This window comes from Pocillopora verrucosa, chromosome 8 (genome assembly GCF_036669915.1).
Source record: "Pocillopora verrucosa isolate sample1 chromosome 8, ASM3666991v2, whole genome shotgun sequence".
NCBI lineage: Eukaryota > Metazoa > Cnidaria > Anthozoa > Scleractinia > Pocilloporidae > Pocillopora > Pocillopora verrucosa.
Genome location: NC_089319.1, coordinates 15141134 through 15157092, shown reverse-complemented (window position 1 = coordinate 15157092; position 15959 = coordinate 15141134). Strand labels below are relative to the sequence as shown.

General features: G+C 37.3%; 2 protein-coding genes across 4 annotated transcripts; both read right to left on the bottom strand.

The window, feature by feature from the left end:
• Positions 1-29: 29 nt before the first annotated feature.
• On the bottom strand, positions 30-3124 carry LOC131785062 (oxidized purine nucleoside triphosphate hydrolase-like). The gene is made up of 4 exons (XM_059101910.2): positions 2863-3124; positions 2268-2413; positions 1020-2117; positions 30-424 (listed from the first exon to the last, which is right to left on the bottom strand). The coding sequence occupies exons 1-3, from the start codon at positions 3015-3017 to the stop codon at positions 1951-1953; spliced, it is 468 nt and encodes a 155-aa protein (XP_058957893.2). The 5' UTR covers positions 3018-3124; the 3' UTR covers positions 30-424; positions 1020-1950.
• Positions 3125-6652: 3528 nt separating this feature from the next.
• LOC131785049 (L-threonine ammonia-lyase) lies at positions 6653-15785 on the bottom strand. Of its 3 annotated transcripts, none has more exons than XM_059101894.2 (12): positions 15542-15785; positions 13864-13934; positions 13304-13349; positions 12778-12963; positions 11596-11651; positions 11363-11525; positions 10665-10761; positions 9637-9712; positions 9341-9466; positions 8208-8375; positions 8029-8086; positions 6653-7847 (listed from the first exon to the last, which is right to left on the bottom strand). In XM_059101894.2, exons 1-12 carry the CDS (start codon positions 15728-15730, stop codon positions 7722-7724), a joined length of 1362 nt encoding a protein of 453 aa, XP_058957877.2. In that variant the 5' UTR covers positions 15731-15785; the 3' UTR covers positions 6653-7721. The 3 variants fall into 3 exon arrangements, with proteins under 3 accessions (XP_058957877.2, XP_066027413.1, XP_066027412.1); XM_066171316.1 differs by lacking the exon at positions 15542-15785 and adding an exon at positions 15332-15398; XM_066171315.1 differs by lacking the exon at positions 15542-15785 and adding an exon at positions 15142-15291.
• Positions 15786-15959: the final 174 nt, after the last annotated feature.

Sequence of the window (15959 nt, the reverse complement as noted above, 5' to 3'; positions counted from 1 at the left end):
ACTCTAAATATACTGTGCCTCCCACAATGGAAATTTTGGCAAGAACCCTGACTTTTCTCCTCTTGATTCATGCTTGTCTTTAAAATAAGGATTTTGACCCCTCTCTTCCCTTCTCACCCTAATCTGAAGAAATAACCTGAACCCTAATCAAAGGGAATGGATGTTTCCTGGAGTCTCATTAATGCAAGATTTGTATTTCTTTTGTAGATAATTTTATTTACTAAGCTAATCAAACTGAATTTAAAATGTGCACTACTGAAAAGAGAATGTTCAAAATGTAACACACTCTTAAAATGCGACGCAACAGTTTTTTGTCACTCTCTTGTTATCTTAAATTTATATCATTATGATTGTTGTTGATGACAGTGTCAAGCCTGTGGTAAACTTGATAACCTGGAGGGATGTATGAGGGGCCTCCATGTATCTGTTGATTCAAGAGACAAGAAAGCTGGAAGAACTATCAGTGCCTTTCTTACATGAAGAGTCTTGGAAGATTGATTTGGATACTGCTATGAACTTTTCATCTCTTGTTGAATAGAATTTAAATTTAATTATTCACCCTTAAACTTTGTAGTTACTTTTTGGACATTTTCCAACCAAGAATTTCTGACATTATGAATGTTAGCTTTCTAACCACCCATTAGTTCTTTATAAAGAGGGATCCAAATATTTATTCTGCTTCAGGATCTGAGGATCTATTAAATAAATTTCATATTAATAGACAGCAATGTTAAAAGACAAGACAAATATCATTCTTGTGAACAACCAACTAAAGATTAATTTATAAGTAGCATTATCCTTGACAATACAGATATGTAATGTCTGTGAAATTTGTATTTGCATCCATGTGTGTAAATCAAGCTACTGTTTCAGAAGTGTAAGGTATTTTGAAAATTTGTGTTGAAACAGTTAGTGCATTTAATGTAAGTTTGCTCTCTATCAACATCTGTACAGATTTAATTAATTAATAGTGAAAATAAAAGTTTGTGTTCTGTATACAGTATTAGCAAAGTACTTACCTGTTTTTTCATTTCTCTTTTCCAATGACACATATTATAAGGCTCACCAAGAAAGAAAACCCACTCCATGATATTCTTTTCACTGGAAGTAGTTACGTCCCATTGCTTCCATACGACTCTTGCTGCTTGGAGAGTGAATAACAGTTACAAATATCAACTGCACAAGTACCTAATTGAAAGATCATTGAACTGAACCTGGTTATTCATGAAACACAAATAACAGTATACTTTCAACTGTGGGTATCAAAATTCAGTTTATTTGTTCTTTTTTTTTATATATGAAGTAAACAGCAACAGCACCTTATTGGGACAGTCCATGTAAGGGTTTTCACAGGTTACTAGTTTCTGAAGTGCTGGCTACTTCATCAAGACAAAACAGTTAAATACCAGTCTTGACAAGAAATACATTGTAATCTTTGCCTTGATTCCGTATATACTCAAAAGATTGATTTAAGCTGGAAAGAAATTATAATTAAAAGAAAACAGAAAACATGCAAGCGGAATGGGTGCTACTGTCCATTACAGACCCACTTGTTTCCGACTGGTTACTGTTTTTAAGCAGCTACCAGTTACAGCATTTAAAGAATGAGTTTGTTCCTGCACAGAATTTTACCAAGTAAGTTAACCTGACACTCAGTCTAGTTTGCTGGCTTTGTCCAAATATATTGAATTGATCTTGGATGCTGAGGCATTCACAATCATATTCAGAACAACACATCATTGTAATATAATGTTGTATTCACAAACGTTTTTAATTTTCAATATGCTTTTGGGCTTGTCAAGTTACCGGGACTTTCGACTAACGGGCCCCTATTGGCACAAATTTGAACTACATTTATTTTGAATGTTTTATGTACTATTTAAAACCATGTTAAAATATTATACTTGAACATTAACCTTCCTATATTAGTATTTTAACAAAATGCCCAACTTAACATTCTGGCTCTAATGTGTAATCAAGTATTTCTGAGTGTCCTTTAAACTTGAAATATCCAGAGAACTTTTGTCCTTTTAACAGGAATGGAAACCAGAGAATGTCATCTGGCCACATATCATCAAATGGAATCTCTGAGATTGGAAACCACTGAGGCCGCATTTCTGAAATTACAATAATATTGTCTAATTATCACATAAGGCTAAGTTGTTATTAAACCCAAATTCTATCAGGTCGAAATTCAACTGCTCATGTATGATTTTTAAACTTTTGAATAAGCTAGTAACAGTTCGATATGCCATCATTGCATTTACCTTCTGATTCTGCTGGTGTTCCTTCAAACTTATTTGTGGTGAATACATGGACCTCCATTATTTCAGGTTCACCAATAAATTCAAACTTTAAAAGCCCAGCCTCTTGCAGTTCATTTACTATAAGGCCAGACTCTTCATGTAACTCCCTACAAGAACAGTGACATGACTAGTGACTAACTCAGATTGTCCTCAACACAACATATAAAACTAGAATATGCTTACATGAGATTCAATCTTCAAAGTGAAGATTGTCATAAACTTTTGATAACCCTGTACTTGGAGGGATTTTTTTTATAACTTCACACTATTCTGAAACAAAGGCCTAATTCCAAAGGCAGTGCGGTAAAAGCATTTGCTATCGTAGGATTCTTCCTTCGTGACTCAAATAGCTATAACACAGTGTTTGGCTCATGCACGTTGTGACAAATTGCACTCTCTTGCAGACGAACCGCGTGCCTTCATAGTGGTCCGTCTCAAATCGGTCAAACCATCGTCTGCTTCGTCGGAAGAAAATCTACCTTTAACAATAAACTCATATATCACAAGCCGACTGAATAAGAAATTATAATAAAGAGTAAGTACTATGTAATTTTACCTCTTCGCTGCTTCCAAAACTGTTTCATTTGAGTGCACTTTCCCGCCAAAACCATTCCACCGTCCCACACCAAATCCTCTCTTTTTCATTCCAAGAAGAACATCGCTGTTATTTCTAATTAGGGCTAAAGTGAACAGCTTAGTCTTAGTCATCATGAGCCTCTTAATTTCCTAGATCATCAAAGGATTTAACTGTTTTGTTTCCTTTAGGTAGCTGAGCGATTACCAGAACTGATAACTTGTGTTGCCGCACGAGTACATGACGTTCCATTCACTACAAAATACGCGGTGTATGCCTAAAGCAGATGTCTTCAACAAAATGGGGCCCAAAACCATATTTTTAAATCAAACTTTAAACAAAAGAATAACAGTTTCTGGCACCTTAACAGGTCCATTTTGTTTCTTTAGCTGAAATTTTTGTTGTATAATTTTCAAAACTTTTTTAACTCTTCTCTTGAATGAAAATAGAACAGCTTCACGAGCCCGTTAAGTTACCGGGACCCCTTGGTAACTCAATGGGCCTCAAAAGCTGTTCTAATTTTCTTTCCGGGTGAGGGTTTCAAACGTTTTGAAAACGATAAAAATAACAATGGACTAGTAAAGCTAAGGGTGCCAGAAACTACTTCTCTACTCTTTAAATTTTGATTTTAAAATATGCTTTTGGGCTCGTCAAGTTACCGGGACTTTCGACTAACGGGCCCCTGTTGGCACCATACCAAGCGGTCACCCACTATTTTAACGGTCAGTTGTCTAAATCTCGAAACTTTTAGCCTTAATTATTCAATTATTCACCCCCAGTTAAGCGGTCGTGGCCACCCTTTACCGAGAGTCCCATCGGTCTGTTTGTATTGTGCTCCGCCTGTATTGAACGACCACTTAGAGCGGAACCACTCAAATAAAAATAAGAAAATCTTCAAGTAAAATTTAAGTCATGTTTATCTCCCGAAATCAATGTTACTAGTATTTTTGAGCGAGTGTTTGTGCAATTTTTATCGTTTCTGTATTAAGCGATCACCACTCCCCGTGGGTGACCGCTTACTACAGGCTCGACTGTAATAAAAAAAAAACCTTGGGTTTCTGGCGGTCGGCATCTTGGATGATAATGTCATGTTGGATGACAATCTTTGCGCCAAGGCAATTATAAGGTGACATACCACCCCGCCAGAAAGTCACAGAAGGTGTATTTATTTTATTACTTTCTTAGGGCCGGGTCGCACGAGAGCGAGTTTAAATATTTGCCAATTTTTCGCGAGCCAAACGTTGGCAAAAAATTTTCAATTTCCAATTTCCAATTTTTTGGCGGCGGTCGCATCAAACTAGTATCCTCTGATCAAAACTTCATTCATTGACAAATGCATCAATTAGTACCGTATCTCTCTCTATTACAAGATACAGAAAAATTATCGCTCGAACTACTGGGCAGGAATGGACCGTTGTCGAATGATTATCTTCGCGGCTTTCGTGGAATTTCGCATTCTGCGCACATTAAAAGTTTGTTGGTGTATTATCAGCAGGCTTCTATGCGGCTAGTATCAGCTTTTAGACGTAGAAGACTAATAATGTGTTTAGTTAAACACGAAAGTTAAACAACCTCATTTAGGTATCTAACTTCGAACAATCTACTATACAGTAACCAGTCCGCTTACCGCCCATATCACTCATGTGAAACTGCTCTGCTTAATATTACCGACAACTGGTAGAAAGCCATGGACAACAGTGAACTCGTTGGTACTGTCTTTTTAGACCTAAGCAAGGCCTTCGACTTAGTCAACCATGACATTTTACTTGCTAAACTTGATAAATACCACACTGCAACAAACACACTAGACTGGTTCAGATCTTACTTAACAGGCCGCACACAAGTTGTATCCGTCTCCGGTGTGTTGTCTAGCCCTTTAAATCTTGAATTCGGGGTACCACAAGGTTCCATTTTAGGTCCGCTTCTGTTTTCTATCTATATGAATGATCTACCCCTCCTGTTAAAGAACACTGAAGTCGACATATATGCCGATGGTACAACGATCTGGTCGAGCGGAACCAATTGTACAGATATTCAAAACACTCTTAATAATAGTCTAGACAAGGCCAACAGTTGGTTTAAATTGAACAGGATGATACCAAACACAAAGAAGACCAAACACCTGCTAATTGGTTCTGTTCAAAGGCTATCCCAAAGCAGCGAGACCACAATGGAAATTTATATCGATAATATCAAATTAGAGGAAGCGGCAAGGGAAAAGCTGCTCGGAGTTGTCATTGACTCAAACCTTTCATGGAACTTACACATTGACTGTTTGATTAAAAAGTTAAACTCTAGAATATGTCTCCTTAAAAGAGCAAAGGTTTATTTAACCTTTGCTTGCAGGAAAATGTTATACAATGCCCTCATCAAGCCAATACTAGAGTATTGTTGTACGGTCTGGGGCAACTGTACCGTTGGTAATCTCCAAAGAGTTTTACGACTACAGAAACGATGTGCTAGGCTTATTTTAGATGCTGTTACTCACGAAAACTCAGTCAAGCTTTTTAACAAATTACATTGGCTGCCTATAGATGATATCATAAGTATTAGGAAGCTTTATTTGCTTCATAAAATAAATCAAGGACATTGCCCGGCTTATTTTAATAAATATATTGAACATATAAGTAACACCCATAATTATAACACGAGATCCGCTTCTAATAACAATATTACAACACCAGCTTGTAAACGGAACTCTGGCCATAGAACGTTTCACTCAAGCGCTTGCCGTTTGTGGAACGCTCTTGATCCCGAACCAAAGACACTCTCTCATACTAATTTTAAAAATTACTTAGTTAAATTTTACCGTAGTATGACTTCTTTTCTTGATCATTTTAAGATTCGTAAAACTTTTTTGTTTCATTAGTAGTAAATCAATCAATATTGTATTAATAGTAGTTCTTAATGTAATTTTAGTTTGTAAATTATATAGGTAGTCAATTATTCAATCGATACATTTTAGTACTTTAATTGTAGGAGGGCCATTATGAAAACTACTGGGTGACCAGTAATCAATGTCTCTACCCTCGTTAAATAAATAAATAAAGTTATTACTTATTAAACACGGTTTTAAACATGTTTGGCTACACGCGCCCGCGGTGTGAACAGGTAGTTTAATAAAACCAGTTTAGTAAAACAAGATTTAAACATGTTTAAGCTTTAGTGTGAACGGGGCATAAGACTTCGCTTAATAGAGCTCGCTTTCGAAACCGTCCTTGGTCGAAGTCCTTTCCGTGTCTAGCGGAGTCGTGGTTCGAGATTGGGACCATGAATTGTACTTCGCTTTCTTTTTTTCCAGCAGATCTTTTTGGTTGCAGCTTGTGCCGGCTTCGATAATTCTAATGAAGGAGAAGTACCCGTTGAAGCCGATTGTTCTCCAAATTGCCGCCAGTGACCGAGCCCAGGGTACGAACAATCTCCGACAGTTGATCAGGAAATTATTCCTGTCGAAAACTGATCAATACTGCCTTGAACTAGGGGTAGAGTTCAGTCCTCCTTTCCATTTTTATATTCAAAACCCCTTGGGAGGAACAACCTCTCTGAACCAGCCAAACCACTATTAACTACCTTTTGTTCAGTATGGACCACTCGTTTAAGCGACGAACTAACATGATCCCCGTTTAACAGAGGTGGGAGAGAGAGAAGGTTTGTTACCTGTCCAATTATCATTCGTTGGTTCACCATGATTAAAATAGAATTAGCGTGACAATGATCGTAGTAACACTAAGAAACATGAACACATTCAAACGAATAACCTTTGGGAGACAAATTCGTTACAAAGGCTTTAACTTTATTATGATGCATTTGTGCGCAATTAAGACTTCTGAAAGCTATCAATATATGTTTCCCCTCGCTACGGCTTTGCCTCTTAAAAGTGACCACATAACCTTGACATTTTGTGCGGTCCCTTTACGATCAGCGACAAATTTACTCCCTAATCCCGATTGTCCCTTTGACTGACCCTACATAGAAATGTTGAGACTAACCTTTAAGGCATTTGAAGATATTTTCTATATTTCGCTACTAAATAACATATTGCTAATTTCCCCATTAGGGACTTAATATTATCAAATAAAGCAAAAATGTTACGAAATAAATAAAAAACACGACTTTTCTGGACTACGTACAGGTTGTATAAAAATAGCGATAAGCAGTTAAATACTTTAGAGTGAGACAGTTCTCCACTATATGAGGTGTTCAGTTTTTTTTCCTTTTTAAAACAGCCCGGTAAAAAAAAAATTCACAATTTCACTCACAAAATTTGACTGGCAGTCAAAATAAATACATGTACAAAAACTTTTCATAAAGACCCTTGTATTACAATATTCCTCAGCCCCATAACTTCGATAAATCTACAAAATAGAACATCCACATGGCGAATCCCACACAAAGGTAGCTTGGGAGCACGCCCTAATTAATAGTGCTACGTTTCTCCGCCAGCGGGAAGATTTGAGATGAGTGGCATTAGTCGGGGAGAGGTTTGCCGGGGTCTGGCACTATCAGTGCCAAAACCCTCGCAGACCTCTCGCCGGCGCGCGTTGTTCAAGGTCCCATATTTTCGCAGTACACTCATGCTAAGCGCTAATAATAAGGGCCTCGCACAAGGGTGAATATAACGATCCTCTTTAGTTTAACAGACCCATTTTGCCTTTGAGTTCCCAAGCACTTCTTTGCATCGGAGAACCTCACACTTCAAAGTTTCTGTCTATCCCAAATTTTTCATACAATTCGTAAAACCGAAAAACATTCTTCAACTCACACACAACCAGAAAATAAAATTCAAACCCACACAGAATTTCTTGGTCTTCATTGTGTAGAGGTAATTAGTTTCAGGCAATTCATGAAGTAGAGGCAGTAGATCCTGAGTCCAGTCCCCACAGCACGTTATTCGGATATTGTAGCTGAAGGGCTTCTTTAACTTGAAGTCCATGTTCGCGGTCTCTTACTTCAAGTACTACTTTGATCTGTTGAAATGAACACAAACACGTCAGGTTACAACTAAGACTGGTTAAATTCAACTTTTGGGGGATAAGATACTTCTCTCCGAGTCTAAGTTACATTTGTTATGATCTGTTAGTGTAATAGGGTAAGGGAGATAATGCAATCACACAATGCAATCACACTCAAATGAGGTAATTTTCTTACCTGAACATTGAACACACTGGACACGAGCCATGCTCTCTCGTGGAAAATATCTTTCACGCTGTCATAAAAATTTGCAAAGTAAAAGTTGCATTCGCAGTGAATTTTGTACTCAAGTTAAATAAGATAGTTTTTCATAAGCAACTTGAGAGATACTTTTTAATAAGCAACTAGAGGCATACCTGGCTCCCAGAGAAGCCAACAGTCGCGTTAGTTCAGCGATTCCACCAGGCCGATCACTAACAGTAACAATAAACCTACAAAGCCTTCCATCTGCAGCTAATCCTCGATCAATACAGCGACCAAGCACAGTAGAGTCAATATTTCCTCCACAGAGCGGTATCACAACCCTAAAAACAAACTACTGAGTTAGTTAGGGGACAACAAAGACGGTAAACTGCAACGAGACATACGTTATCATGGCCAAAAACATACTGAATGTAATATTGGACCAGGGGCCCGTTTCTCGAAGCCCGAAGCCATATCTTAAAATCAAAATTTTAAGAATAGAGAAGCAGCTTCTGGCATCTTTATCAGTCCATTTTGGTTTTTTTGTAGCTGATAGTTTTATCGATAATTTTTAAAACTTTTGAAAACCCCATCTTGCATGAAGATACAAAAGCTTTACGGGCCCGTTAAGTTACCGAGACCTTCGCAGAAATGAGCCCCCGCCCGTTACGTCACCGGGACCTTCGTGAAACGGGCCCTTAGGCCCAGAACTTTTGGACTGGTATACGGTATCTGGGACCTCTTAGGTCGATGATATTTTCTAGCAGGTCAGTAGTATTCCCTACGAAGTAAGTTTGAGTATTTATAGGAATTCTATATGATAAAACAGGGTAACCTAATGCTCCACTCCTTTCCCTAACATAGCCAAGTCTGCACAATGAAAAAAAAAACATGTCCTTATATTCGAAAGAAGTTCCTATTATAATTTCTTAGGGGCCTCACTAGATTGGTTGATGACGAGCTCAGACGTTCACAATTGCAGGCATTTGCTATTCAAGATATTTTTGAGAATCAAGAAATATCTTTTTTAAATTATGCAGACTAGCTTTGGGCAGGACTACTTGGACATAATACCAGCAGGTCTCTCTCTGTGAGAAATAGCGCGGTCTCATGTACAAAATAGCTTATCATATGCAGAACTCTACGCAAGAGCAATAAGAATTTTGACGTTTTCAACAATAAAAATTTTCAAAAAGAATTATATTTATGGTATGTTAAGATCAGTTTATTTTACATATTTTAGGCATGTTTTACCTTAAGCCTTTTTAAACTTTGTAATCAAATTGTGAAGAGCCATCCGCCTTACTTGCGATCCTGTAGTTCAGGTAACATGCCAGCAAGAACAGCAGCAAAGGCTGTGACTCCAGCCCCTTCAACAACTGCTTTCTCTTCCTCAATAAGACGTAGTATGGCGAGGGCAATGAAATCCTCGCTGAAAAAAAAACAAACAAATCCCACCTTGAAAGAGAGTTTTAACAGTTTCCGAAGAATCCCAGACAAAACATAATGTTAATCAACGAACAGAGAAGGTGCATCTATTCCTTCAAAAGACTTGATGAAGAAAATTAAATCAGTTGTAAATGGTAGCTGTCATGTCATTACCTGACACTGATAACTTTATCAACAAGCCCTGTGGCTGTCGCAAAAGCGTTTGAACCAACTTTGGAGACACACAATCCTGTAAGGAGGAGTAAAGAAACCTTTACTGTTGGTTTTGCTTCATGCTCACCAAGATGAGCTTTAAGTAAGCTTCATCGCACGTTTAAAGCGGACAGAGTCAAAAGTTGTTCATGTACTTAACTTGCTTCGTTTGGTATGAGCATTTGCGTTAAACGTAATGTTATAACAAAGGTGACTATGTGGAAGATCCTGGGCACAAGTGGATGACCAAAGGAATTCCTTACTCATCCACATTCATTACTTGGTCAGTTATAACCCAAGCTGAGCCTTTGTACAAGATATAAACAACTGAAGTGGTCCACGAATTTGAAGAAATGGTCCACGAAGTCTGCAATATAAAAGCCTTACCCTATCTTCGATTACCGTGCACTTCTGAGGTAGGGAAACTAAATCACAGCGTTGGTCGCAATATTTTAGTGTAAATAGGATGTTGTCTCAAGATCTCAATTCAACATTGATGCTACCTTAAAACATGTCCACATGTAGCGAACTTCTGGCAGGCACTTTAACAAAACAATTAAAGGGAAACAAAATAACAAGAATTTCATTTAACAACAATGCTAAACATGAGAGGATGAGGTATTCACTGTTTGGTTCAAAAACTCGCAGGAACCAAGCAGTTATTTTTAATAACACTAATTCAGCACAGGAACAGCTCGCAACAAATTTGTTCCTAATCCTTGTTTTCTGATCCTTAGATGGCTCCAAATACCAACGATATGGTTCAAATCACAGAGCAAGGAGACAGGGCTCAGGTAGCACAAAAGAGAACTCACTCAATGATTACATGTATGTCTCGTAACAAAAAGGTTCCCACAAAACTCCATTAAAATTTTACATTTCTTATGGTAACATCTTCCTAATTTCCTAGAAAACCTAGCCCTGCTTCGGAGTTTAAGTCTCGCCTTAGCCTCCGCGCCTAATTTAACAAAGCGCCAGTTAATTCTTACCATCAGCTAATGTCTGAGACTGATTGGCGTCTATCTTGACAGGATGACCAGCATCCATTGCGGCCCGAAAGCTAGGGCAGCGCTCGGACTCTACACCCTGAGGAGAACAATAAATTAAGTATTGACACTTAACAACAGTAACTAAAACCGTAACGAAACATGGGAAATATTTCAAACACGATGTCCATTGGACCTGCTATACTCTCCCACCGACGCAGCACCACAGTTTCTTTAGAAACTTACCCCTTAATAACCTTTCACAGTTTAATAAGTTGGTTCACCCTAATTTTCACTTTTGAAAACTATCGATTTGCATCTAGCCATCTAATTGTAGGCCGCACGCTGTGTACGAAATCGTCAACTTCAGTTAGTGTAGCCTGTTGTAGAAGTTCATATAGTCAACGGAGCAAAATGTAAACGGCTTGATAGTAGCGGAGGAGCGGAAAATCGAGGGAGATTTAGTCGGGTCGGTTGCTAAAACTTTTAAAGGCGTTCTTTACTCGACCCGACCCAAACTTCCCTCGTTATTTAGCTCCTCTGCTACTATCGCGCCGTTTATCATCGCGCTTTATTTTACTAACTCAACCTTCTCTATTTCCTGAGACAATAGGGAGGGCTGTTACTTTAGGATAGAAAAACAAAATTTAAGCATTTTGAAACAAAAAGGTTCAGTTGGAAGGTTAATAATTTTCTCTTACTATTATCTGCACGTCAGGGCGTAACCCCTTGACTGCCACAGCAACACCAGCCAATAGGCCTCCACCGCCCACAGGAATCACAACTGCCTCTAGGTCGGGAACTTCCTCTACAATTTCTAAACCCAGCGTCCCTTGGCCTGATAGGATGTGAGGATGATCATACCTGAAAGAAACTTCCATTACAAGATATATCACCGAGCAAATAGAAAAGACCTGAATTTGAGTTTCCTTACCCGTTAATGTAAGCTAATCCGTTTGCCTTCGCCATCTTGAGGGCAATTTCTTTGGACTGTTTAGAGACATTTGCAAACCATTTTAATGCAACTTACTACAACAGAACAGACACATATTCAAAATCTTTGTGAAAACTCAAAGAAATCAAGTTAAATATGGTACAGTTAATCTTTCAAACATGTAACAATTGCCCACCCAGGGGGAGGGGCGGAGGATACTTCCTAGGAAGAGGCTAATGGGATGTGCCGCTGGATGGGGTTCCATTTTCACAACTAGACAGATGATAATGGGATTACATTTTCAATAGAGTTATCAGAATGGGATCGCAAATTTTTTGGGATCTATGGGGTTACAAGATTGCAGTAAGTAAAGGTTTAAAAATAGAAAATTTGCCTTTAAAAAGTTGTTACATTTGCTTTATTGTAGAAGGGATTCTGAGAGGCCAGCAGCACATACCCAGCAAAAATTGACCTAAGTACTCCCTCCCCCACCCCCCCTTCCAAAAATCCATAACATCATGAGCACCATAAGTAACCCTGCACCAGATTGGCACAAGCTTGAAAGATAAACTTGACCTAAAACAGTCATTGAAGGCCACTCATGTTAAGCATTTTTTCACTTATTCAGCAAGACTCTGAACAGCAAATTTAGACATTCCCAATTTACTTTGCCATTCAGGCTTGATTTAAAAGAAATATTATAAAGCGTATTGTTGAACAGAGTCTCTCTAATTGGAAGTGTGTAACATGGCCTGGCCAGCTGAATAAGCTGTAGTAATCTCTACTGGAACAAAATAAAGATAAAAAGTCCATCTAGCATATGTGGGTGATCAACTTGATTTCCTTTTAAGATCAGATTTCCAAATTGTGTAGGAGTTGTCTTTGCATCATATTTCCTTCTTATAGCTAGACACAGTGTAAATTCCAGCATTGCTTTTACTTTTGCACTTCTCTTTTTTACAAGTTACATACATGTACGTGCACAAAATACAACAGTGTTTTATGACAAAAAACAAGCTCAGCTGCTCTAATATTATTATTATACACAACAGATACCAATACCTGAGGTTTAATCTTTTGGACACAAAGTGGAATTTTTTTGTTATCTGATTTTATAGCAAGAACATATTTGATCAAGTTTTTTTTTACTAGTAAAAGAAAACAATGATTGCTAACTCTGACCTCTATAAGATCAGCTCCATTCACATGTACTGAAGCTTGATGTTTCCTACAAGCTGAGATCTTCATAATGGGAGCATTCAATGGCATAACAACAGTAACAGGTATCCCCAGATCTCTCCCATGATATGATAATGCAAGGGCATGGTTCCCAGCTGATGCTGCAATTACACCTTTTTCCTTTTGCTCCTATGGAAAAGTAAAATTGAGCTTAAAATGGACCTTTTCTGCTTATATTCAAGATATGAAGAAAAGTGTTTCTGGTTTCTACTGACCATTTTTCAAGTACTATATCAGTTAAACTTACTAGATCTTAAGCTGAAATAAATTACAATGTTTTCTTCTTCAACAGTCTTTAAAGCAAAAGCTGGACCTACTAAAATTATCAAATAACAAATTTACACTCTCAGATTCCATGTGAGACTTTTAGGGACAGGCATGGTCACTGATACAACTTGTCCTCTTATTGGGAGAAAAAGGTTGAGTAATATCAAACAAATGTATTTGACTATGAATTTTGAGTACCTACTTTAGACAACATCAGAAGTGTGTTTCTGGCACCTCTCTCCTTGAAGCTAAATTAAATTACAACATTAGTCAGGATACAGATTTCAAATTGTCCATTCTAAAATCCATTTAATCCTAGAAGCTACAAATGCCAGCACATGCATTTAAAAATGGGAGAAAGGCATAAGGACAAAGATATTATGATCCTGCATTTTCACTTATTTGTTCTTACATTTCTCAGAGTTTTTATGAACTCTTGCACCCACAATAAATGTGATGAATTAAGGCTTAGTTTTTGTTTTCTTCAGCTTTTCTTTCTGACTTTAATAGTGCAACTTGGAAACTCCAAATGTAGAGGACCACTATCAAATGCACAACTGTTACAATAACCCATTTTCCTGCCACTTATGTCTGTAATAATTGTAATAATTCAGTACAAGTTAGCAAGAGACCTCCACTGTTTCTTTCTTGGAAATTAGGAAATACAAGAATACATAGGTTTCACCCATGTTTTTATCTTACTCCTAAAAAATTGAAAATATCATCATGGTAACCAATCTGCAATGATTTCATGTTTACTACCTTCCTGTGTGCTGAAGATAGTCCTTCTTGAAATACAAGTCCATCTTCAATGCCTCTGACATACTAGATCTCTAAAAAAAAACCATATATAATATCTTAATTATTTTCCAAATCAACCATTTAATTAAAATATTTATACAAGCATGCTTGTGAGTTAAATAACACATGAATGAAAATACTACAAACAGCCTTTAATTCATGAGCTTAAGAGTGTTTCACATGATTTCAAAAGTCTCCTCATTTACACAAAAAGTCAAGTTATTACTATATAAACAAACTGTCATGGTCCAAGAAGAAAATCTCCTTTACTTGGAGCAGTTTCAAAGTCTATATGATAACATGCTTTAATTTTAATTTCCATTAAGAATTTCTTAGAAATCATGATTAAAGATTAAAAAAAATTGTAATTTTTTGGCGCAATTCCAAACACCCTGTTAGAAAAAAATCTAACGTACAATGTATGTGCTTTCTGTGAAGGTACAGTATCTACAAAACTAGCTCCCTACTCAACACAAAGAAAGACAAAACTGACCAAGTAAATAAGTATTTTCAGAACACAACTATGTTGAAACAAATGACCACAAATTTATATTTCATTTTCATGAAAACTGCACGAGTACAAAAATTTCTTGTGAATATGAAACCCCTCAAAAAAAACATTATCATGCTTTGAGATCATCATCTAATCTATAGCATTGGTAGATAATAAGTTATTTGAAACAACCTAAATCTTCTGGCAACCATAAATGTACTTGAAATTCATTGAGAATTTATGGAGAACATTGTCTGACTGACTGATAATAACTGTTGCATCTTGAATAGAAGGCCTCAGTCTTGTAATAATGTAAAATATCAAAACATGATTAACTCAATCATTTCCAGTTCATAATCACATTTAATAATAAGTCAGCCATAATGAGACAAATCACATTGATCAGTGGTTTAAAACACAACATGAGCAACAAATTTACAGAAATGAATCTCCAGATGGTAAAATTTAGCAAAGTTTTAATTCTGCAGTACCTTGAAATTGAAACCTTTCAACTGTACAGCAATCAAGGCTACATTCAAATTTTATCATTTGTTTTTAACATAGTAAACAGTGAGGGCCAGCTCAGGAAAGAGCCATCACAAGTGACTTCCAGTTATGAAAATATATGTAAAAGGTAATGGAAGGTAAAATAGAGTAGGAAACAGTGAACACATGGTAATCTCAGTTTGTTAATTTCAAAGTCATTGTGTGATCGTGTTACTCCATAAAACATAAATTTAAATTACACAAAGAGGCTTGACAACCAGCTCCAGTGCAACTCCTGTGATGTAATACTGTCCACTACCACCAAACATTATTGTTGACATAAATATGTTCTGGTTCAATTCAGTTAATATGGGGCCTAACAGTTGATTACAGATGAGACTATTTTTTTCTTAGGTAAAACATGAACTCTCAGCTAAAACAGCAACATACTCTGACGCAGCCGGCTAATGAAATGATTATTCCCACATGAAATGAGTTTGCCCTCAGTTGCGTGAGAGCAGCTACGCTGTCACAACGTAGAAACCTGTTTCGACATGTTAAGTAAATAATTCAGACCGCATGACAGCGATCGAGCAAAAGGTCAGTACTTCTTGTGGAAACTATTGTTAGAATTCACTTCACATAAGCTTAATTACTTACTTCACATGGTGTTTTTTTAACCCCTTTCCGAATCCTGTAGGAGGCAGCACTGACGTCTTCGAAGCTAACCAATATGGGTTCTTCAGATTCACCCGTGATCGGATTTAAGTTTTTCAATTTATTCACTCTTCCATCAGCACCACTCAGTGGAGAGTGAGAAGAGCGTTCAAGTCGCTGTTTCTCGGTCATTGCACCTTTAACGCCCTATCGGCGTGCGTAAGTTTACATTAGATTATAGTTAAGTTTGAAGATAAACATAAATTAGGGCGGGCACATACCGCCGCCTACCGCAAAGGGTAATGGGAGACGAGAAGATCTACCAGTTTCGTGGCTTCCCATCACCATTGGAATAAACAGTCGAGAGCGTCTCCAGATTTCTCAAAAATCACTTGAAACTGTTCAAATTTAAAAGACTTTC

Coding starts and splice junctions, on each gene's coding strand:
- LOC131785062 (XM_059101910.2), bottom strand. CDS start 3,017: ATGATGACTAAGACTAAGCTGTTCACTTTAGCCCTAATTAGAAATAAC. Junction 2,414..2,862: donor GTTTTGGAAGCAGCGAAGAG/GTAAAATTACAT, acceptor CTGTTCTTGTAG/GGAGTTACATGAAGAGTCTG. Junction 2,118..2,267: donor AACACCAGCAGAATCAGAAG/GTAAATGCAATG, acceptor TTGTAATTTCAG/AAATGCGGCCTCAGTGGTTT.
- LOC131785049 (XM_059101894.2), bottom strand. CDS start 15,730: ATGACCGAGAAACAGCGACTTGAACGCTCTTCTCACTCTCCACTGAGT. Junction 8,376..9,340: donor CCTGAACTACAGGATCGCAA/GTAAGGCGGATG, acceptor GTTTGTTTTTAG/GGTTGTGATACCGCTCTGTG. Junction 7,848..8,028: donor CCAGTGTGTTCAATGTTCAG/GTAAGAAAATTA, acceptor TCATTTCAACAG/ATCAAAGTAGTACTTGAAGT.